The sequence below is a fragment of the Lucilia cuprina genome, chromosome 5 (assembly GCF_022045245.1).
Source record: "Lucilia cuprina isolate Lc7/37 chromosome 5, ASM2204524v1, whole genome shotgun sequence".
NCBI classification, from domain to species: domain Eukaryota; kingdom Metazoa; phylum Arthropoda; class Insecta; order Diptera; family Calliphoridae; genus Lucilia; species Lucilia cuprina.
The window spans coordinates 44929371-44952702 of record NC_060953.1 but is presented as its reverse complement, the minus strand read 5'-3'; the positions used below and the strand labels follow the sequence as shown (position 1 = coordinate 44952702).

Below are 23332 nucleotides of genomic sequence, written 5' to 3'. Positions count from 1 at the left end.
TATTATGTGAAAATGTTGTATGAATTTTTTTTAATTTCTTATTTCTTAATTTAAGTTTTTCTTTCTGTTTTAACTTAAAAAAATAGAAAAATTGTGTGCTTTTTTTTGTATTTTTACTTTGATAAAAAAGTTGTTTTATTTGTACAACAACTAACAGTTTAATTAATAAAGTATATTTGTTTATATTGTATGTAGGGTGTTCGATTGTAATTGTCTATTTTATTTCGAAATATTCAATGTTGCAGGATTTGAGTTCGATTCAAAAAGCTATAGATTTCGATTTCGAAAAGCTATAGATTTAACATAGAAATTCGTAAAGGATTGTTAGGCTAAAGTTCATAATGACAAAAATTACTGAAACCCAAATTAATCCCATATTTTTTCAGTGTATCTCTTAACTCATAATTATTTTTCGAGACTTTAAGTATATTTAATGAAAGGTCTATAAAATACCTTTCTTTTAATATACACAAATGGTAAAGCATGAAAGATAGATTCTGCTAAATCGAATTCGTCCAACATCTTTTCCGTAGGCGGCTAGAAGCCGTCACATTTAAGTTTTTGCAGAAGCCGTTAGAAAACGTAAAATTTAATCAATTGATGAAAATTTTGTATTTTAGTAAATAAATATAAATTGCAAGAAATTTTATAAAATATAAAAGTATGGAATCTCGAATATAAACTCAGCTGGCGAAAGTAGTACAGACTATAGAATAGACCATATAGTTTATATGGCTATAAACTAGACAATATACTTGCCTCTAGACTAGACTATATACCAGATTACACTACACACTAGACTATAGTCTAGTATATAGAATACGCTTCAGACTAGGATATGTTCTAGACTAAAGATTTGACTATAGACGAGAGTATAGACTTGACTATAGACTAGACTATAGACAAGACTATAGACTAGGCAATAGAATAGACTATTGAGTTGACTATATACTAGACTAAAGTCTTGACTATAGACTAGACTATAAACTAGACTGTAATCTTGACTATGGACTACACTAGAGACCAGAATAGACTATATATTAGACTTTAGACTAGACTTTGGACTATACTAAAGTCTAGACTACATACTAGACTGTATACTAGACTATAAAATAGAGACTATGTATAGTAATTTGTTCTTTCTCCTGTTATATGTGAAAAGTGTTTAGTACAAAACGCCAGAAAATTCCAAATTTATCGCTGACCGATAAAACGCCTCTTCTCTTCTTCAGAAATGTTTAATCCTCTAATTGGTAACACTGATCTTGAGAAAAGTTTAAAAAATTCATGAATTTCCATATCGAGAGAAATATGTGATTGATATTAACCCATATTATCCACCCCCCTGGATCCGCGCCTGTCTCAAAGGAATAATTGATATACACGTGATATTCCCGTAAAGTGTTCATTTACAATAGTTGAATTTGTTTGAAACATCTAAGTCCTTTCTTAAACTTTACTTAAGTGTTTGTACACTTTGAAATATAACGAGGGTGATTCTGTTATTGTATTGTTAGTACATACTTCTAAAGTTTGCGAATAATTAAGTACTTTTACTATTAAAAAAGTACTATTATTTATAGTACTAAGTAAGACTTATACGTTTATCACTCTTAAACTACAAACAAATTTACTTTTTGTTCAAAAATCTTATTTGTTCAGATTTATCAGTTTTAATTGAAAGTTTTAACAATCCGACTATTGAGAAATGTTCCAGCTAATTTTTTTGTTGTTTTAAAAGGGACTGGGACTAGTCCAAAACTAATTAATATATATGAAAAAAACAAGCTCCAGTTAACATTGTGATATCTTAAGTGAGGATCATGTAATCTATCCATGCATTACATCGGAGTAATCCCAAAACTGCTCTCCTGTTTAAATGATGGGATTACATGATCCTCAGCATGGTGCCATGTAATACAGACTGTAGACCATGTTGTAAACATGATTTCTGCCGGCATTACATAAGACTACTAAACGGTCCATGTACTCCAATAATGTTTAAAATGGAGTACTTTTTGGATTACTTAAATGGATAATGCGCACCAATAATTTTTACAGGGTATTATTTATTTCTTTTAGAAACCTATCACACAAAAAGGTTTCCTATGTAGGGTACTACAGTTTTGAATTTTTTCATCGATTTACTGGATCTCGAGCTTTTTTTAGAAAAAGTCAATTGTTCAGAAATGGATTTCTAGGTTTGGTGGTTAGGTGATTCAGGCAGCAAAGACGCACACTTGGGTCCTATTGGTCCCTTTATGATACCTGTAAAAATAATAGAAGATAAAAGAAAAAGAGTAGGAGTTTTAGGACCGAGAAGAGGTAGGAGTTGGTATGAGATGAAAATGCTGAGAACAATGAAGAGTTGATATACAGATGGAAGAGAAAATAGAAGGGTCTGTCCTTGTGGACAGATAAGTGCCTTGATTGAGTATGGCTATGTGGTCCTAAAACCAGTTACTGTGCCTGACGAAGGCATTAATATAATCCAGTCTCAACATGGATAATTCAGACAAATCATCGAATGTATTTCTAGAATCATATTATTCGAGGTCTGTAGGACTGTGCAAAAGTGGCCTTGACCTTTAGCTTATTTTACAAGATATATACAGGACTGTCACAAAATTCCATTCCGATCGAACGTAGAATTATAACTTGAAAATAAATCGATATAAACTTATAGAAATAACAACTTTAAACTATTGCCAATTTCACGTTAATATATGAAGTGATTTCGTTTTGGAAAAGTTGTAATTTTTCTTTTTTGAAGATGGAAATTAGAAAAGAGAATTCCACTTTCGATCGGAATGGAAATCTGTGACAGCGCTGATAATATCGAGGGTACTTCATGAATTCTGGAAATTAAATCTTAAGAAACTATTATAGTTTAAATTAAGATATCAAATATCTTAGATAAAGAAGATATAACAGTGTTTTAAACTTTGGATTTTCAAATGATATAGAAGATTTTATACGTAGAGTTATTTTGTCTTAAATATGACTGAAACCAATTATCTTATATAATGGAAAGTTGCTGAGGTTAGATTCAGAATAAAAGAATACTTCCTTTTGCAGCTTTTAAGCTTTCTTTGTTAAAATTATGTTAGAATTTTAAAAATCCTTTTTATTTTCGAAACACCCGATTATTTTGTTGTATAGTTTATTAATGTTTTTATTATTGGACAATGTATTTTGTTTATAACAATGATACTATTTCTTTAGTTTATAATTACTATTTTTTTTTAATTTCTTTTTTGTATTGTATAAAAAATTTATTTTAAATTAATTCAGCAATACTTAAATAACTTTTATTTATTTATTAAAATGTTGGCAAAAAAAAGAAAACTTTAAAGAAAAATGTATTGCAAATGAAATATTTTAAAAGGAAAAACTTTAAACCAAGAGTTGGGAAGTTAAAACAAAATTACTTAATTGGTAGAAATATCTCTATTATTAATTATAAAAAATAATTAAAAAAATAAACATAAAACCTCAAGAAGTGTCATTATAAAATTGGATGTTTTTTCCCCTTCTATTATTAAAAGTTTTTAAGAAAAAAAATCCACTCAAAGATAATTGTTATAGCAATTATATTTGCGGTTTTAATTTATAATTAAAAAAAACTATGTTTACAAAAACTTTGGAAAAGAAAATTAATCAAAATATTATTAGATCATGTTTTCCAGAAAAAAATAAATCGAAAATCCAGAGGCCACAGTATAAATTTCATATTGAATCCTAAAAATTATGATAAATAGAGACTTAATGAAGTTAAAAACAAGTAATATTTCTATATTCGGCTGTGCCGAATCTTATATACCCTTCACCAAGTATGTTTTAAAAAACAGTTTTTATTTATTTTGTATCTGTGCACACACATACAAATATAAACTGTAGCAGAAAGAAATATTAACTGTTGTACTGTAATACCACCGTCAAACTGTATTACCACCCTCAAACAAATATGAGCTGTATTACCAACATATTACTGCTTTATCTCCTTGTTCTTGTTATACCCATGTACCTTCGTGAGAACAGAACAGCATGTAAACACAAAAAAAATACACAGCTGAATAAAACCAAATACATCTCCACACGCACATGTACATCTTTATCCAATTCACAGTGTTGTTGTTGCTTTTTTAACAAAGCATGAAAAAATGTGGCTTTTTTGATGAAATTTTCAGAGGTTGTCTCGGATTTTTGCTCATATCTCCGTTATTTGTAGACCGATTTTGCTGATTTTCAATAGCGATCTTCTCGAAAACATGTCTAACTGAATTATTGAATATTCGGATCTCGCCGATATCTGGGGACCTCTAAAAACTGATTTTAACAGACAGGCAGACAGACGGACTGTATGTCCGCTGACTCCGCTATCCATAAGGATCCAGAATATATATACTTTATAGGGTCGGAAAATTATATTATAGAAATTACAAACGGAATGACAAACTTATATATACCCTTCTCACGAAGGTGAAGGGTATAATTAGAGTTTTGTAAATCTTTTGTTTTAAAATTTAGCTTAAGATAGCTCCAAGAATGAAGAAGATATTACAGATGTAAAGGTTTTTTTTTTTTAAAACGACATAATATTTTCAAAAATAAAGATGTCTTCCCAGTGTTATAACGCCCCAAATATGAACAGAATTTCAAAGACACCGATATCTTTAAAATATACTGAGAAAATTCTGAATTCACTTTAGTGATTAGAAAAGGGACTTCAACATAATGTTCTGAAACCATTTGGGAGTTGAAAACTGTCGCCTTAATATCTGTCTTAAGCAAATTTCTTTTGTTTTCCATCGTTTTCAAATGACCTCTAACCTCTTTAAGAATAAGTCACAAGTGTGTTTAACTTCACTTTTTTCTTTAATACGTTACGTTTGAGTAATCCCCGCCTATGTTTTTAAAAATACATCTTTTTGCCTTTTTTTCCAGTCTTTGTTGATGATAAATATCTGCAAACCGCACATTTTATATAAACTAATAACATTTCTATTGTTATTCTAACTCATGTTAACATTATATTATTGTAAGAAATCATTTTAAGTTTTAGCTCTATGACTCATTTGCACGACACGACTCATGGACTGAAAGTGAAGCTCTTGCTTGTCAACAGCAAAAAAAAGCAATGATTATTCTCTTTAAATATATTTTTGAATTAGGATGGGGGGGATGTATGAGGTATTATAGAAAAATATTCGTCATGCTGAGGGGCGTTTAACAGAAGTGTTAAAGATGTGGTATGGGAAATGAGTAGAGAAATAATTGCAGAGAAATGGAGGAATAACGAAAATTTCAACAGGTTTATATATTGTTTTAAGTAATTGACAAAAAAAATGAAGTTCAAAATCTTGACCTAACATTTTAAATTTATATGATTTGTTGTAAAAACTTTTGCATAAAGGAATCTTTATTAATATAGTTACTAAATCTATTAAAAGGATTTCTACTTTACTTCAGATTTTCAAAATGTTTGTGTCCTAAAGTTTGAAAAAAACCTAATTTTTTCGATATATTTAAAATGTTATAAAATCATCAACCCTTTTTTATGTCATCTGAAAGTTTAACATATCTTCTTTAAAATAAAGGTTTAATCTCTTTAATATCTTTATCCTTCCTCAAGATATCTTAAACTAAAGCAGATAACTCAGCAAATACAAAGAGATCACATATTAAAGGGATTACTTGAGACTATGTCTTCCTATAGGATTTTAACTTGAAATATAAAAATACTTTTGTACTCTAAAGTCAAAATACGCTTGCCTTTGTTAGGATTTCGAGAATTCAAAATTTTTTACTTGGACCGTTATTGATCTATTGCAATATCTTGTATGTTTTAGCAATATCTTAAAGAAGAAAGCTATTTGTACCCAATTTAGGATAAAGTTGATCTTTCTTTCTCTCTCTCTCTCTCTCTCTCTCTCTCTCTCTGCCTGATTAGCTGTCAATTTGACATTCCAATTGGAATAATGTGCATCTTTCTTAGGTTTCAAGAAATTCCAATTTGCATGTCAATAAACCAATCAATATGAACAAAAATATAACAAGATTTTCAACTATAGACGTTTCTCATTATTTGAGAGAATACAACTCAAAATTCATTTAATTTTACTCAGAATTAAGAAAGTATAAGCCCAATTCGGAATTCATTTTAATTTTTCAAATTAGTTTGAAATATTTGAATGATTTGTGATCGAACAAAATTGATTGTAGTTTTCAATTTGACAACGATCTAGAAATCTAAGATAATTTTGATCTTAGATTCAAACTATTGGAACGAAAGGTAGCCACTCAATCAACACGATTGTATCCAATTGAGATTGGATACAATCTAGAGATCAAATCCCTTGAAGATTTAAACTTTCAAACTTTAGATAAAGGCGCGCATTTAGAAAGAAAAATGTAAAACAATTATCCAATTCCCAATCGGTGTTGTACGGTTGTATCGTAGTATGTCATATTTTTTTATTATTGATTTGCTTTTGTTTAAAATAATTGTATTTGAAAATTTTTTTATGATTTACAACGATACGACAACGATTATTTGAAATATTGTAAAAAAAACACTAACAAAAACTGAAAGCCATGATACAAGGTTTTCAGATTTTACAAAGTTGTCAGTAAAATGCTATCAAAATATCTTCTGAACTTACAATTTTTCTTTTGCAACGTTTTCAGAAAAACTATTACTGACAATATTGAAATACAAAATTTGTAAGTTGGCAGTGTTATTAGACATTTTACTGCCAACGTTGTAAGATTTAACAACAGTGTATAGAAAGCATGAGTAGTTTTCATACAAAATTTTGAAAAATAGTTTTATTTCCAACTCCCTTTGATGGTGGTTCGGGTGTTCCTTCCCAGTAGGAACTGCTTTGACATCATGATGTTGTGTTCTATGACTGAAAGCATTTTCGTTTCGTCATGTAGGTGTTCTTCAGAGGACATTTGAAAACATCCTGTTACCGTTATAAGGACTGCGTTTTGACAACTTTGGAGCTTCTTCCATTGTGTATCGCTAGCTATGGGTGTCCACACGTAATTTACCACTGACCGTATAATCGTTTGGTAGGTAGTTTTTTAATCCATTCCCCATGTGCTGCCGGCTAGAGACTTGAGTACCTTGTTTCTACTTCGCATCTTGTTGCAGATTGTAGTGGCATGCGCGGAGGACTTAATGAGGCTATCGAATTTGACACCAAGTATTTTGGGATGATTTATTATCGGAATTTTTTCGCCATCGACGGTCACGTCCAGTTCTAGCCCCTATGTTCCCACGATAATCCGTTTTTCGTTAAACTCCCGAAATGACTGGGAGTTTAACGAACAACAACCAAGGATTATCAACCCAGCCACACCGACTTTACACCGGTAACTCAATTGTAGTCTGTTTTGCATACATAATCGAATCATAAGATATCTTTAAGAAGGAACAACTCGAAAAAACAGTTATTTTTTCAACCTTTTTTCTTAAATATCTCGAAAGTCTGATTCCGCGCAACTCAATCCTATTGAACATCTACTTTATTTCCAAGAGTAACTCGGAAAACATTCAAGTTTTTAATAACATCAAAAATTTTTATGAAAATTCCATCAAAAGTAATTGTAAGCAATATTATCTTGAAAAAATACTAAACCAACAATTGGCGATTATGCAAGCCCTTTTAAATTATTGCATATGACACTTTCTACTATAATTTATTAACTTAAAAATTTGTTAATAGAAAAAATAAACAAAAAAAATACTTGAAACATATAAGAAAATAAAACGCTTCTAGAAAAAACAACAAAACCAAACCTATAAACAATTATCTATAAAAAAATAAAACATTTTTAGAAAAGAAAAAAACTAAAAAAGTAAAGAAAATTGATAAAATATTTTGCATAACTTAAAAAAAATGTTGATAATATTTATAACAAAAAAACCCTGTTGCCTACTACCAATTAAGTAATAAAAATATAAGAAAAACATATTAAATAATAATGAAGAAAAAAAAATAAAAACAAAATGCTATAAATGTTTATTTTATTATTATGTTTTTTAATTTAAATTTTATTTAGATTTCTTTACAGAACCTAAAAAAGGCTTAAGGATTAAAATGTAATTTTATTAATTTATTATAGATTTTTATGTATAAATTTAATTTTCTGTGCTTTGTTTGTTTGTTTACGGTTTTTTATGGAAGTTTTTTTTATTTTTTTAATTTTAAGAACTAAATTTTTTTATGAATATTTTTAAATATAAATTCTATTTTTTTAATTTTTTATTTAAAATAATTTTTTTTTTACCCATTTAATGAAAAAAATATATTTATAGAGAAAAAAGTAGCAAAAAAGGCGACAATAGTGGAATTTTTTTTTAATTTTAATTTTTTTTTTTTCAGATTTTTTTAAAGTATTTTTGTTTGTTTTCTAGACAATATTTTAAATATTTAAATGTTTAAATGTAAGTGTCGGTATGTGTGTGTGTATGTGTATTTGTTGGTTGTTTTATTTTGTAAGTTGTTGTGTTTATTGTTGTTGTTGTTGCTATTGTGTATGTAGTCTTAGAGCAGAACACATAGATTTTTCTTGGGTTTTTTCTGTTTCTTTTCGGGTGATTTCTTATTAATCTGTCTAACAAGATCATAAAAGATATCAACAACATTCACTTTAGCTTTGGCAGAGGTTTCCATAAAGGCGCAGTTAAATTGATTTGCCAAACTCTTACCCAACTCTTTGCCCACAACACGCTCATCTTCGAGATCGCATTTATTGCCCACCAACACCATGGGTACATCATCTGTATCCTTGACACGTAAGATTTGCTCTCGCAAATCTTGCAGATCATTAAAGGTGGATTGTGCGGTTATCGAATAGACTAAAACGAAACCCTGGCCATTTTTCATATAAAGATCACGCATGGCGGTGAATTGTTCTGTGCCGGCAGTATCTAAAATCTCTAACATGCATTGTTGTCCATCAACTTCGACCTGTTTGCGATAACTGTCCTCAATGGTGGGATCGTATTTTTCCACAAAGATACCCTGTACGAATTGTACCGTTAGAGCTGATTTGCCTACACCACCACTGCCCAAAACAACAATTTTATATTCACGCATTTTGTTTGGATTAGTTGTTAGTTGTTAGGGGAGGGGAAATAAAGATCAAAAGTTTACAGTTGTTGTTGTAAATAAGGCTTAAGGGATTTTGTTGGTTGTTTTAGTTGGTTTTGGTTGTTTATCTTATCACTTTGTTGCTAGTATTTATTTTCGCAACTCGTCCTAGTAGTTTGTTCTTCCAAGTTGATGTTGCTGCTTCTACTTGTTCTGTTGCTTGATGAAAGTTGTTGATGGCTTTTGGTGCTGCTGCTGCTACTGTTGGTACTACTAAGGTTAGTGTTGCTATATTCCTTAATTTTTACTGGAAGATGTTAGGCGTTGTTTAAACACAAAGATTGCTTTTGGTTGTTGTAATTTAAATTTTTTTGTTTTAATTAATTTTATTGTTGCTTTTGTTTTAAATTACTTTTTTTCCTTTTTCAGCCTTTAAATTAATTTTTTTTAAAAAACTTTTTTTAATGCTTTAATTTGCACTATTGTTTTTGTTCTTTTTGACGTTTCTTTTTTTTATAATTTTTCTTAAATTTCGTCTCTTTTTTGTAGTTGTTGTGGTTGTATTTAACAAAGGAATTATACCCACTGTAGTAATAATAAATTAAATGCTCTAAACAGGGCCTTGTCTTTTTTTCAGTTATTGTAGTTGTTGCCGTTTGTTCTTATTCCTTTTTATCTGCTACTTTATTTGTTATTCTTTTTTATATATTATATGTACTTTTGGCACTTTATACTTTTTTGTTAGCAAAAAACCAAAAAAAATAACAACAAAAAACTGTTGGTTTTTTTTTTTTGTTCCGATCGGTGCCGCAAAAAAATGTATAATCAAATTTCACCTAAAAAAAAACGCAGAGATAAAAAACAGCAACAATTATTTTTTTGATATTTCGTAAACAACGACAAAAACTTAAACTAAAATAAGGCAAATTAAGATTCTTATTATCTCTACACTTTTTTTCTGGTAAACTTTTCTTTTTTTTTATTATTAATTAACTCATTACTAACTTCACTACTCAAAGGCAAAGCAAAAAAATGTAATGACTCACAAAAGCAAATTTAATACACACTCTTGTTTTTTTGTTATTCCTTTTCAACTCAATTAACTCTTATTTCCTTTTTTACTCTTTCTTTTATATTTCTTTAATTTTACTCATTTTTTTCTATACACTCATTTTAATTTTCACTCTTTGTACGTGTTTGCTTTTTCTTTGGATTTTCTACTTTTTTGTGAGAAAAAAATTTTTTGAGCTTAAAATTTCCGCTGAACTTGCCTTTTAGGATTTTTTTCGTTACCGTGTTTTTTTGTGCTTTGTTGTATAAAAAATTTTTAACAATTTATGCTTATTTTAATAAATAACACATAAGCTTTAAGTTTAACACAATTTACGTTATAAATTTAACGTTTTTATGGATAAATTTTCACAAAACATGAGAGCGAAGAAATTTCTGTATTCTGCTTTTAATACGGGCGTCACACCAGGAACCTGCGCCGACCAAAATTAACGGCGTTAGCGGCGTTTAAAACCGTAATTTAATTGCGACGGCTTAAAATCGTCTTTAAAGCCGGTAAAAAATTTTAACGCAGTTAATACATAAAAAAGGACAGGGATGGCAAATGTGAGATAAAATGAAATGTCAGCCAAATTTAAAGAAATATATAAAAAATATTCGTAATGTTAAAGCTTCTGTTCTATTAAAAACTTCTTGTTTTCTATAGAATAACTGTAAACATACAAATAGTAAAAACTTATACAAATATTTTTAATATGTTATAATTTCTTTAAGAATATGCAAAATTAATAACTTTTTGAAAAAAAGTTTTTTACGAGCTTCTCTATGTAAAAATTTGTTATATAAACTTTTTCTTTGGCAAAACTGTAATACAAATATTTTTCTACAAAAACATAGTTTTTCAGAAAGACCACATATACGAACTGTTATACAAAATGTTTCTGCTGTTATATAGAATTGTTATTGGAGAATATGTAATAACAAAACGATGTAAAAACTCTTAAAACATTTCTCTAAAGAAATAACTTGTACATTCCTTTTTATAAAAGAAACTTCATAAGAAAATTTGTCTATAGAAAAATTGTTATACAAACTTCATTCTATTGTAAAAACAGTTATACAAGTTTCATTTTATAGTAAAAACTGTTATAAAAGCTTTTTTAGAAATAACTGTTATAAAAAACTTATCTTCTAAAAAACTTATACTCATCTTTAAAACTTTTTTTATAAAAAGTTATAATTAAATTTGAAATAAAGCTTTCTTTTTTAATATTTTTTATTACTTTTATATTTAGCAGCCAAAATTTGGCTAGCAAAAAAAAAAAAAAAAAAAATCTAAATTAAAAAAAAAAAATATTACAAAAATTCGTTACAAAAAAATATTTAACGATCAAATACAAATAACTTACAAAAAGAAAACTTAAAAATAATCATTAAATTGAGAAAGTAAGTGAAAATATGAAACTTTTCTTTTTTTAATCTAACACACTTAAGTCCAAAAACGCAAACAATATCAATCCCCATAGAAAATAAAAAAAAGAACAGAAGACGAGGTATTAGCGAATTTTTGTAATCATACCAGCTGCAATGGTAACACCAGACACACGTAACATCACACGTCCCAATTCCTTAAAGTCAGCATAACGTTCAATACAAATCGGACGTGTGGTTTCCAATTCGACTAGAGCACACGAATTATTACCCAGGCAACGGGGCTTCTTCTTGACCACTTCACCGGTACCCTTATGGATCTGAGCATTAAGTTTACAAATAACAGCTGGTTCGATAAGAGATTGATGATGCAACAGCACAGGATAGCCAATGGTAATGGGTACTTTGACATTGAAGACGAGTATGCGTGCTTGAAAACGTGAAGTTACGGGTATGGGATGTTGAGGATCACATATGATATTGCCCACCATAATGTTATTAGCATCTATTCCGGATAAAGTAACAGCAACCTGATCACCAGCAAATACTGTATTTTGAGGCATTTCATCGATTAGAAGACTTTTAACCTGAGCCTGTTCCCTGAGAGCACCCACCAACACTTTATCGTTGACAGCCAAAACACCAGTCTCTATGCGACCGGAAATACAAAAACCAGCACCGGTACCTTTGTAAATATCTGACACCGACATGCGGAAGGGTTTATCTATTGAACGTTCGGGTATTTTAAAACTATCTATGACGGCTAGCAAATGAGGTCCTTTATACCAAGAGGTTAAGGCCTCCTCGGTAGCGGGTTTAGTTAAATTTTCCCCGGTTAGACCCGAACAGGGAGTATACGAAACATCTGATTCTTTAAATCCGGCTTGTTTTAGGAACCCTTTTAGTTTTTGCACAATCTCATCGAAACGTTCTTTAGACCAGCCCACCGTATCGAGTTTATTGATTACCACACCCAATTGATTAACACCAAGAGAACGTACTAGCAGAGCATGTTCTCTAGTTTGACCACCTAAATCGAAACCCGATTCAAATTCACCTCTTGTGGCATCGATTACTAATAGAGCAACATCTGCTTGTGTTGCTCCCGATATCATGTTGGGTATAAAATCTTTATGGCCAGGAGCATCTAACAAGGTAATAACTTTGCTGTCAGTCTCAAAACGAAAATGTCCAACATCCATTGTAATACCTGTGTTAAAAACGGAAAAATAAGAATTGTTATTAAAATGGGGAAAAAGTCTATTCTAAAGTCTGGACTGTAGTCTTGTCTATAGACTAATATATATTATAGTCCTCCATCTTACCTCTTGCTCTCTCCTCCCCAGTTTCATCGAGAACCCAAGCATACATAAAACTTTGTTTGCCCATTTTCTTCGATTCCTGTTCGTGTTTGTGCATTACTCTTTGCGATACATTGCCTGTATCGAATAGTAAATGACCCATAAGAGTACTTTTGCCAGCATCCACATGCCCAATAACAATCATATGGAAATGATGCTTTTGATCTGAACGTTCCTTGCTATACAGTTGTTTATTATCTCGTTGTGCTTGTTCTTTAGAAACTTTGAAGACTGATGCTGCATCTGCTGGCAATTTTTTGGCCGAATCCTCACTAATATCTACAGGAGTATTACGGCCCGAGGCGGCCGGTGAACTTTGCAGTAAGGGAGAACTAATATCAAAACCTCTCTTCACCTCACCCTGAGCTGCGGTAACTTTTACTATGGGTACGGAGCCGGAAGATTTATCCATATCCCCCATAGCGAGTTTACGTGGTCCGTGTCCCTTGGGTTGAAGATTTGGAACTTCTTGTTGTATTCTCTTGGCCTTATTTTCACATTCATCATTGAGAATTTCATCCAAAATTTTGTTTATGTCATAACTAAATTTAATCGATGTTTCCACTATACGTTTCTCGGACACGGCATCGCCCACCACACTACGCACCTCATCAATGCAAGAGGTCAATTGGGCCTGTTCCATATCATTCAAAACGGGCATTTGGAAATTATCAGAATCTCGCCGTGTTTTATCATAAGATTTGTCAGCATCTTCCTCCCCCTCCTCTTCTTCTTCAGCTATGTCTTTATTGTCCCTCATAAATGCAGACATCGAATTCTGACCTCGTGCCCGATCATACAGCCATTGTTGTGCATCTGTCGGTGAAATACAATTGTCATCATCGACGGAATGACCATAGACATCATCATAACCGTCATACTCGTCGTTATAGTCCATGGTCCGTACAATTCTGTGACGTGACATGTTTGTTGCGTTTGGTTTTTTATCGTCTCGTCGTTATTTCAATTACTTTACTAATTTCTTAGGTATTTTAACAATTTTGAATTTCGCAACTTGCGGTTTTCATTGATTAAAAAGGATTTTAGTTGAATTGTGAAATTTATTTATTGAACACATTGGATCAAGAAATTACGATAAATTGTATGTGTTTTTACAAAATATGAACAATTTTTAATGAATCGTGGTGTAATTATGTTGTGTGGTGAAATGGCAGTCAGCTGATTGTCATGAATCTTCCGGTAAATTCTTAGCAACAGGCTGTTTATGAAATAATTGTTTAGGGAGAGTAAAGTGACAACAGATTATTAAAAAGAATGTGTATATGAATTTTGTTCAACAAATAATACAACTAAATAAATATCAATGATAGAAATAAAAAAGTATTTTTGATAAAATATTTCAGTTTTTTATTTCTTTTTTGACTGTTTGTCAGCTTTGATGCATTTATGACTCACCCTATTGCTGCTGCACTTTTTATCAACCTTGTATTATAAATTTTTTTGAACAACTCTGTTTTGTTTACCTTTCAATTTCCTTACAAGTCGTCGTCTTTTTTAAGAATTTATTTTATTCCACAAGTTTTTTTAACATGTTTTAAAATTATATAATATAAATTAAATTCTTCGTAAATAGTATAAATTTAGTGCACGAGTTATGGAACAAATTGATGAGGCCAAACGTAAACCCAGACGCACTAAAGGCACACCATCTTACCACTATAGAAATCGTTTTGCAGCAGCAGGTATTGCAGTGGGAAGTGCTATATTTGCCTTGTGGTAGTAAGTTTTTTTCGACATTTTGTATATTTTTAAATAAAATATTAATTATAAATTTACTTTCTTTCAGTTTCACACCCATTTTCCGCATAGCGAATGACAAATTAATGCACGATTTGATAACCGCCTCTGAGGAAGAAAAGGATCGTAAACTTATTTTCAATTTAGTGGGTGCTCCTCGTACATCGAGAGCTATTAAGGAAACAATAGAGGAGAAAAAACAATTATTACACGAACGTTAGAATGGATCGTCAAACCCGTAAAGCCAACCTAAAGAAATTGCAATTACCCAGTACATCGGGCAGCAAACAATCACGGTAAAGTTTTTATGTTTCTTCTCACTTTGACTTGCTCTGGTAGTAGTTGTACAAATCTTTTTACAATGTAGTTTTGAGTTAATTATATAAAATAAATGTTGTAAGTTAAAAAAAAACAATAGCCTTTTAAATTTTTTTATTTTAAGTAAAACACGCCAAACATCCAAAACCTCAGGAAATACTGCCATTACCAATTATTTTTTAACACCCGAAAAATGTTCAAAAGATCATGCAAAAGAAGATACCACAGTCCCGCCTAAGGATTCCGTAGTAGTATTAGATTTTAATGAACCCAAAACAGAGCTACCACAAACCTCCAATATCTCACCAAAACCAGCAACACGCAAACGTGGCAAACGCACTAAATTAGATAATTTCATATTTAAAGATCCCAATGACATTCCAGATTTAATTAAAAATCCTAAAAGTCCTCAAAATGATGAAGATTTAGTGGTGCCAGAAAAGAAAGCCAAAAAGGCTCCCAAACTAACATTAAGTAGCAGCCAAACGAAAGCCTCTAAAGCAAGAAAGAAACAAACTACCATTAAATCAGCTTTCCTACGTAATGAGCAATTATTTGCTGAGATAGCTGCTCAACATTGTGCTGCTGATCAGTTTGATGGCGATGATGTTCAATTAGCTTTAGCTATTAGTCGATCTGAAGCAGAGAGTAAAGGCATTGAGGTGGCAAAGGAAAATGAATTGGAGGAGGAAGTTAATCTGATGGAGGGTAATAACAGTGCAGAATCTATAAGGGATAAATTAAGGAAATATGGTTTTAGAACGGCGGAAAAGAATGGTAAGAGAAAGTAAACAACAATATACAAAATTTATAAAAATTTTATAAAAAATTTGCTTAAATAATTGGTTGTAACTAAGAGAAGGGAATTTTGTTAAAAATATATTCTTTTTTTTATTTCCTTAACATAAAATTTTCTCTAGATTACAACACCTTTGCGGCCGCCTTTCTACCCAAAGCCAATGGTCGTCGACAGAAAAACAAATGGGCCAATAAATTCACTGCCCTTACTTTAAGAACTCACGAAAATCAAATGAAAAAATTACAAAATAATATCGAAAAACTATTAAATAGTCAATTTCGCATTAAACCCCTAAACGATAAAGAATCTTTACAATCCCTTTATAAACTGCAAAGTGCTCTATTGAAAAAATTAAATATGCATGAAAATAATAAAATTTTACAATGTATGGAAAATGTTAATCAATCTATGGATAATTATTTTGTTAAGGATTTATTTGAAATCAATAATTTAACAGCGGGTCATTTATTAAAAGATTGGACTGCCATACAGGGTAGAGATCAAACACCAAATGCTAAAACTAAAGCAAATAAAGAGTCATTAGAAAAATTACAAAATATCTATAAAGATTTGGAAGAATATTTTAGTTCAAGAAAACAATTAGATTGGTCTAAGGAAGATGATAAAAAAGAAGAGCAGGAGGTGTCAAAAATAATAGTCAGAGAGGTAATTAAAAAGGATGATGTAAATGAACAAGCAGAATGTACAAACATTAATAAAAATCTCGAGATAATGGCAGATGATATTGCTAACACTACAGATAATGAAAAAATTTTAAAACTTTTACCTCAGTCTACATGCTTAGATGTAATGCAAGTATCTAGTTGTAGCATAAATACCCAGGCTACTATCAATACCACACAAAGGGAAGAAACTATAGCTCAATCAGATGTTGGTCATAAAACCGTAGAACTCGGTGAGGAGTCTAATAACAATGAACTTGATGAAATGATAGATTTAATAGAAGATATGCAAAGAAATGAATCAGTTATTTATCCTAAAGCAACTACTACAACATCCTTAGAAACAACATTAAGTACGCATCAACAAAAGGAAGTTTCAGAAGATCATACTCTTGAAGTATCTGATGATTCATGTACTGTCAAACTTGATAAAAGGGTAGACTTAATAGAAGATGTGCAAACAAATGAAGCTGATATTGAAAATTCAGGAACACATAACAATTCGACAGTAGCTGATAAAGGAACCTTACATGCAATACAAGTTTCTAATGCAAGTAACCAGAATTCAATAAATGCAACACAAAATACTAGATCCAATTCACCTGATTTATTTGCCGACTCCGATGTTGAAATGGAAGAGTGTGATAACCAGGTGGATAATAATAAAACAGAAGGTATTCCCAACATTTGAAAAGAGAGTTTCTTTTTGTGTAATATTTTATAAATTTGTTTTAGTTCCAACTGTGATAAATGTGACTAAAGATACAAATCGTAATAGTTCTCTAGAGGAAGTAGATGAGGGTGTTACTACTTATGAAATCTTTTCAAGTGATGAAGGTATACTTTAGACACATATTTTTTATTTTGATTAACATAACTAATTAGATTTGCAGTTTTATCAAACACAGTTTTTGTAAAATCTTGTTAACATCTGCAAATTTATTTAGTTTTTTAAAAAAATTCAACTTTTTATTGCGATTTACTTAATTTTTATTTAATTTTTATTTAGTAAAGAATACTTCATTATTGGAGCAGAATAAATCAACTGCTAAAGGTGAGTGAATAATATGTTTAGACAAATTTCTTAATATCGGAAAAATTTAAAAAACTTTACCAATCGATTCTCTTACAGCAGACTGGATTGTAGGGTTTTAAGGTCATTATAGAGTATGTTGAAGCCAAAAGCATCCAGTGTACTATTAAGACTCGATAAAAAGAGTATAAAGGTTTTAGTAGGGGTAATAATCGGACATTGCGCAGTTTTAGCCCTTAGGGGTAATAGGATCGGTTGCACATAGAAGTTTTGCAACTTGTTTGAAGACACTTTCTTCGTCTTCAGACTGAAATGGCTAAACAAAAGATTCCATGATGAATTAGGAGTAGTAGCAGAGTGCTACTTAGGCGTCGTGCTGTTCGTGATCAGGGGAATATTTTCAGATAACGGAAAATTAGAGATTTCCATTTCATGCCAACTTTCTTTTATCTTTTTGGGGGCAAATTCTCATTTTACTCATCTTGTACTTTCTTCTCTTTTTCTTTCTTCCTTGTTCATTATTAAAAGGAATCACAAAGTAGAGATCCAGTAGGCTGGATTGTAGAGTTTCAAGGATATTATATGTTAAAGCCAAAAGCATCCAGTGTACTATTAGGACTCGATAGGAAGAGTATAAATATTTTAGTAGGGATAATTAGCGGACAATGTGCAGTTGTAGTCTTTAGGGGTAATAGAGTCGGTAGCACGCAGACAGCTCAGACTGAAATGGCTAGACAAAAGTTGTAGCAGAGTGTTACTTAGGCGACATTCTGGGCTTTATCAGGGTTATTCAGATATCGGACAATTAGGGGTTTCCTAACAACTTTCTTCCTTTTATCCTTTTGGGGAAAATTCTCATTTTACTCATCCGTTTTTTGTTTCTTCTGTTTTCTTTTCTTCCTTGTTCTTTATTAAAGGAAATCACAAAGGAGAAAAGAAGAAAAAATTTTGAAATTCAAAATTTTAAATTTCAAAAAAAAACTTTTCGTTAAAAATTTTGAAATTTCATTAAAAATTCGATATTAATAAGTATAAAAATATAAATTTGTAAAAAAATCAAAATTTTGAATGTAAATCAAAAATTTCACAAAAAATTTGAAATTTCACAAAAAATTTGAAATTTCACCAAAAATTTTAAATTTCACCATAAATTCAAAATTTTATTAAAATTTAAAATTTTATCAAAATTTTATTAAAAACAACAAACCCAACATTTCTGAGAAATTTTGCAATTTTAAAATATTATAAAGAAATTTCAAAAATTTTCAAAAATAAAATTCAACAAATTCCAAATTTTACTAAAATTTTGTAAAATAAAACCTTAAATTTCAGGAAACTTAGACGACATTCTGTGCTTCATCAGTGGAATATTTTGGTTATAAACATTCTGCCTTTTATCTTTTTGGGGATAAATTCTCAATCTACTTTTTTAAATTTCTTCTGATTTCTATAATTTTGAAGTTATAGATTTCAATCAAAACTCAAAATTTAAAATTTTCAAAAAAAAACTTTTCACAAAAAATTTGAAAATTTCACTAAAAATTCGATACAAAATTTAAAATTTTTTTTTTAAAAAATCAATATTTTAATTAAAAATCAAAAATTTTATTAAATTTAAAATTTTACCAAAATTTCATCAAAAATTTTGAAATATAAAAAAATTTCATAAATTTAAAATTTTACAAAAATTTCAAAATTTTACTAAATAACCAAAAATTTTGATTAAATCCGAATTTTGCTAAAATTACATCTAGAACTTCTGCGGAATTAGTACCGAGAGTGACAATTTTAAACTTCTTCTTGCAAACTAGAATGACTATAGGTGTTATTATGCTTTCCAAAACTATTTGTGGATTAAATGAACTTTTCTCTTCTGCAATTAGAAATTTATAACACTTATCAAATTGTAAGTTTTTAAAACATATTCTTGTTCTTTTTCACTTTCAGCTCCCTCAATTTCCAACATTCCCCTACCCTGTGATGATCAAGTAATCGATTTAACCCAATACGATTTTTCTCCCACCCCCGATAATCAATCCAATCATAATTTAAATCAAAGTAAACCTATAGTAGAAATCGATTTATTTGCTGATTCTCCATCACAAGATGAAGATATCGACTTCACTGAATCGCCTTTACAATATGAGAAAAAAGATCATGATTTGTCGGATATTAATAGAAATTCTCAAATATCAAAATATCTGCAAGAAAATAAGGAAGAAACTTTTAAATTAACTCTCAGCATGGAGACAAATGAGGTGGAGGAACTTTTCAAAGAAAAGACATATAAAGAATCTTTAAAGTTTCCTTTAGAAACGAATAAAAAAGAAAAATCCTGTCTGGAAAAGAAAACCAAAGAAGAATCTTTTGAATTGTCACCGACAACAGAAGTTAACTTTAAAGAGAATACAATGAAAGAAGAATCTTTAAAATTTTCTTTGGAAACTAGTGAGAGTGAAGAAAATTTCATAGAAAAGTTTACAAAAGAAGAATCTTTAGAATTTACTCTGGATATAAGTGATAATGAAGAAAATTTCATAGAAAAGAAAACAAAGGAAGAATCTTCTAAAACAAAAGAAAAATCCTTTAAATTGTCCCTGGAAATAAGTGACAATGAAGAAACATGTTTCAAAAAGAATGAGAAAGAAGAATCTTTCAAGTTAACGCTCAGTTTGGATACACAAGAACCTTTAAGGGAATTTGTTACAAATAAAGATACGTATGGGGATGTTGATGATGATGACATTGTTTTGCAAGAAATAGCTATGGATCAAACAAATACTTCCTTTCTTAATTTTCAAGGATCTAAACAATTGGAAACTTGTTTTCACAAGGAAACGGCCGCCTCTAAGGAAAATAAAGCCAAAGATATCACCACTAAGGAAAAAGAACTTATTAAAGATAGTCTAACTGCTAATGATACTATGTTTCGGGAATTGTGTAATAAATATCTAAATGAACCACACAACACTTCTAAGCAGTTACAAAAGACTGATTTTAATAAAACCAAAAGTTTTACACAAATTTTACCTTCTATTAAAACACCTGAAAAGTATGATAATTATACTAACTTTACCATGGATTTCGATGTGACTATTGATAATAATCCGACATTAAAAAGAAAATCCACCTCATTTACTGCTAAAACTCCACCCAAATATCTAAGCAAGTCCCAATCATTTAGCAAAAGTAATCTCATAGATTTAACCCAAAATGGAACAGAAGATGATAATGAAGATTTACAACCAGCAGAAGATGATGATGAAGAAGATGATTGTTTAGTATTATCCGATGATGAAATTAACTATTCCATTTGGCAGGCCAATAAAACTGGAAAATTTCACACTTCCGAGGTATCAGAACAGGAGGATAATGATGATGAAGATGATGATGACGTCATTAGTATACCCGATAATGATAATGCAAGTGATGAAGATTTGCTAGATTCTAATAAAGAGAAAATAATTGAATTTCCTGTAGAAGTTAATGAGAAAAAGAATTCTTCATATTTGGATTTAAAGGATAAAGATAAATCTTTAATAAAAGTTGCCCTAACAGCTGAAGAGTCTTACAGTGATTTTGGTGTTCTGACCTCCAAATACACTACCCCCTCAACACCTCCTTTACAAGATGATATGAAATTTGATCGCAGTGATTTTGGCATATTAGAAGAACATTCTGAACCTATAGATTATACAGACAATCTCTGTACGCCCACAAAAGTTTTAACAGAAGCCTCTTTTCTTAGTTCACCCACTGAGACTACAGCTCCCATGAAACGTTATAGTAATTGTCATAAATCTTCACAAAAGTTTCAAAGTTTAATAAATAATCTAGAAGCGAATTCGACCACCAATGATTTCAATAATTCTAAAGGAAAATCTTCTTTCAATGATCTTAATGATTTTGATGAATTCGATCGTTTGGTCTATACAAGTCCTCTCAAAACTTTACCATCAGCCAAAAAACCTCCTGAGGGTATAGAACAACTTTTAACTGCAGAAATAAGTTTTAAAAAAAGTCAAAAATCTCCTGATCCAGAAGTTAGCACTACCAAACAAACAATAACCTATAATAATAAAACTTATACTTTGCGTTATACTTCCTCACCGAAACCGGACTATATGAAGTACTCGGAAGCAGAATTACTTAAGGAATTGTATAATTTTGGCATAAAACCTTTAAAACGTAAACAGGCCGTAAAAATGTTGGAATATATTTACAATCAAACTCATCCTATTTTAATGGATGATGAAGTTGAGGATGAGATACAACCACAAGAAGATGTTATTACGCTGGATGACTTGGAACGTCCGTGTACTTCAAAAGAGGCTTTGAAAAGTAAAACAGCTGTAACAAAAACTCGCGATCATTCCGTTATTTTATCTAATGAAAGTCCCAGGGAACTAGTTGAAAATGTTCTAGATGTGGCGAAGACAAAGCTAAATCTTCAAGATTCTAGTGGTCGTGAAATGTTACGGTATTCTTTAGATCTGAAAGCTGAACTTTTGGACGAACAGTATATATTGCAGACGAATGTTACGAAAAAGGTAAGCTGATATTCTTTTATTTTTATAATTTTGGAGAACCCATGTTAAATAGATAGATAGATAGATAGATAGATAGATAGATAGATAGATAGATAGATAGGTAGATAGCTAGAAAGATAGATAGATAGATAGATATATAAATAGATAAATAGATATATAGATAGATAGATAGATAGATAGATAGATAGATAGATTGATAGATAGATAAATAGATAGATAGATAGATAGATAGATAGATAGATAGATAGATAGATAGATAGATAGATAGATAGATAGATATCTATATAGATAGCTAGATAGAAAGATAGATAGATAGATAGATAGATAGATAAATAGATAGATGGATATGTTTACTTGACGTGTTAAAGTTTCTGAGAATGATCAGAAATACTTTTTGAAATCGCTGAAATTTTTATCGGAAAATTTCGAAAGATTTTTAAAATAGAACTTGTTTAAGGAGTAAAGTGAAAGTTTGTTTTGATATCCAAATAATATTTCCTCAAAAGGTCCTGCAGATGCAACAAAGGTAAAGACTATTTATATAACTTAATGCATATGTATTTAAATATTTCATTATTAATTTAAATAAAAATTTCTTAATTTTGCAGACTCCACAGCCCTTATTACCCTTTCACATAGCGTGGTACAACTTGGTGTGTTCCAATCCTAAATTGCATGAAACTATATTGATGTATGAACCCATCGATCTACAGGAAATCTATTTGTTTTTAAAATCATTAGGTTATCGTTATGATCCCAAGGTATTTATTATTCAAGAGAGTTATTTTAAATCAAATTTGAAAGAAATTTATTTGTTATTTACAATTATAACTAAGATGAAAGGACAATATCAAGTCGATTTAAACTATTACTTTTTAGTATATTAGTTTAAAAAATTAATAAATTATTTATTTTTTCTAGGATCTTAAAGTATTTTTCGATCGTCGTTGTATAATATTTCGTTATGATCTTACGAGTTCGTCTGCTGGCAATGGCAAAACAAAAGATACGAATCGGCATGTACGTAAAAGTAAAAAAACTAAATTAAATAAAAAGTAATTATTATTAATAAGTTAATAAGTGTAAATATAATTGAATTTTTTTTTGTTTCAATTTATTTTTTTATAAAATTCTCTTGATTATAAGCTAAACAATATTCTGAAAAATAAATACTTTAATCAGCTAAAATATGTTTTTTTTTCTAATCATAGAGAAGTCAACAAATTGATATTTCTTAAAAACCACTTTTCTAAAATCTCTCAAACAAAAAGACCTTTAATT

General features: G+C 30.0%; 4 protein-coding genes across 7 annotated transcripts in view; 2 read left to right on the top strand and 2 right to left on the bottom strand.

Moving 5' to 3' along the window:
* Nucleotides 1–8457: 8457 nt before the first annotated feature.
* Nucleotides 8458–9882, bottom strand: LOC111689646 (ras-related protein Rap1). Its single transcript, XM_023452247.2, has one exon. It carries the CDS (start codon nucleotides 9111–9113, stop codon nucleotides 8559–8561), a length of 555 nt encoding a protein of 184 aa, XP_023308015.1. The 5' UTR covers nucleotides 9114–9882; the 3' UTR covers nucleotides 8458–8558.
* A 1687-nt stretch (nucleotides 9883–11569) lies between these two features.
* On the bottom strand, nucleotides 11570–14051 carry LOC111689645 (protein HBS1). The gene is made up of 2 exons (XM_023452118.2): nucleotides 12875–14051; nucleotides 11570–12759 (listed from the first exon to the last, which is right to left on the bottom strand). Exons 1-2 carry the CDS (start codon nucleotides 13833–13835, stop codon nucleotides 11675–11677), a joined length of 2046 nt encoding a protein of 681 aa, XP_023307886.2. The 5' UTR covers nucleotides 13836–14051; the 3' UTR covers nucleotides 11570–11674.
* Nucleotides 14052–14387: 336 nt separating this feature from the next.
* Nucleotides 14388–23239, top strand: LOC111689643 (structure-specific endonuclease subunit SLX4-like). 4 transcript variants are annotated; one of them, XM_023452116.2, is made up of 8 exons: nucleotides 14740–14964; nucleotides 15111–15763; nucleotides 15907–17142; nucleotides 17204–17305; nucleotides 17478–17522; nucleotides 19449–22051; nucleotides 22660–22812; nucleotides 22973–23239. In XM_023452116.2, exons 1-8 carry the CDS (start codon nucleotides 14891–14893, stop codon nucleotides 23108–23110), a joined length of 5004 nt encoding a protein of 1667 aa, XP_023307884.2. In that variant the 5' UTR covers nucleotides 14740–14890; the 3' UTR covers nucleotides 23111–23239. The 4 variants fall into 4 exon arrangements, 3 of the variants coding, with proteins under 3 accessions (XP_023308014.2, XP_023307884.2, XP_046809102.1); XM_046953146.1 differs by lacking the exons at nucleotides 22660–22812; nucleotides 22973–23239 and having other exon boundaries at nucleotides 17483–17522; nucleotides 19449–19585; XR_002762887.2 differs by lacking the exons at nucleotides 15907–17142; nucleotides 17204–17305; nucleotides 17478–17522; ... (1 more) ...; nucleotides 22660–22812; nucleotides 22973–23239 and adding an exon at nucleotides 14388–14650 and having other exon boundaries at nucleotides 14718–14964; nucleotides 15111–15252.
* LOC111683333 overlaps nucleotides 21937–23332 on the top strand; it is a 29084-nt gene continuing 27688 nt past the window's right edge. Inside the window, exon 1 of the mRNA XM_046953150.1 lies at nucleotides 21937–22051. The gene's annotated coding sequence lies outside the window, so the exon portion shown is untranslated. The remainder of the gene's footprint in view (nucleotides 22052–23332) is intronic.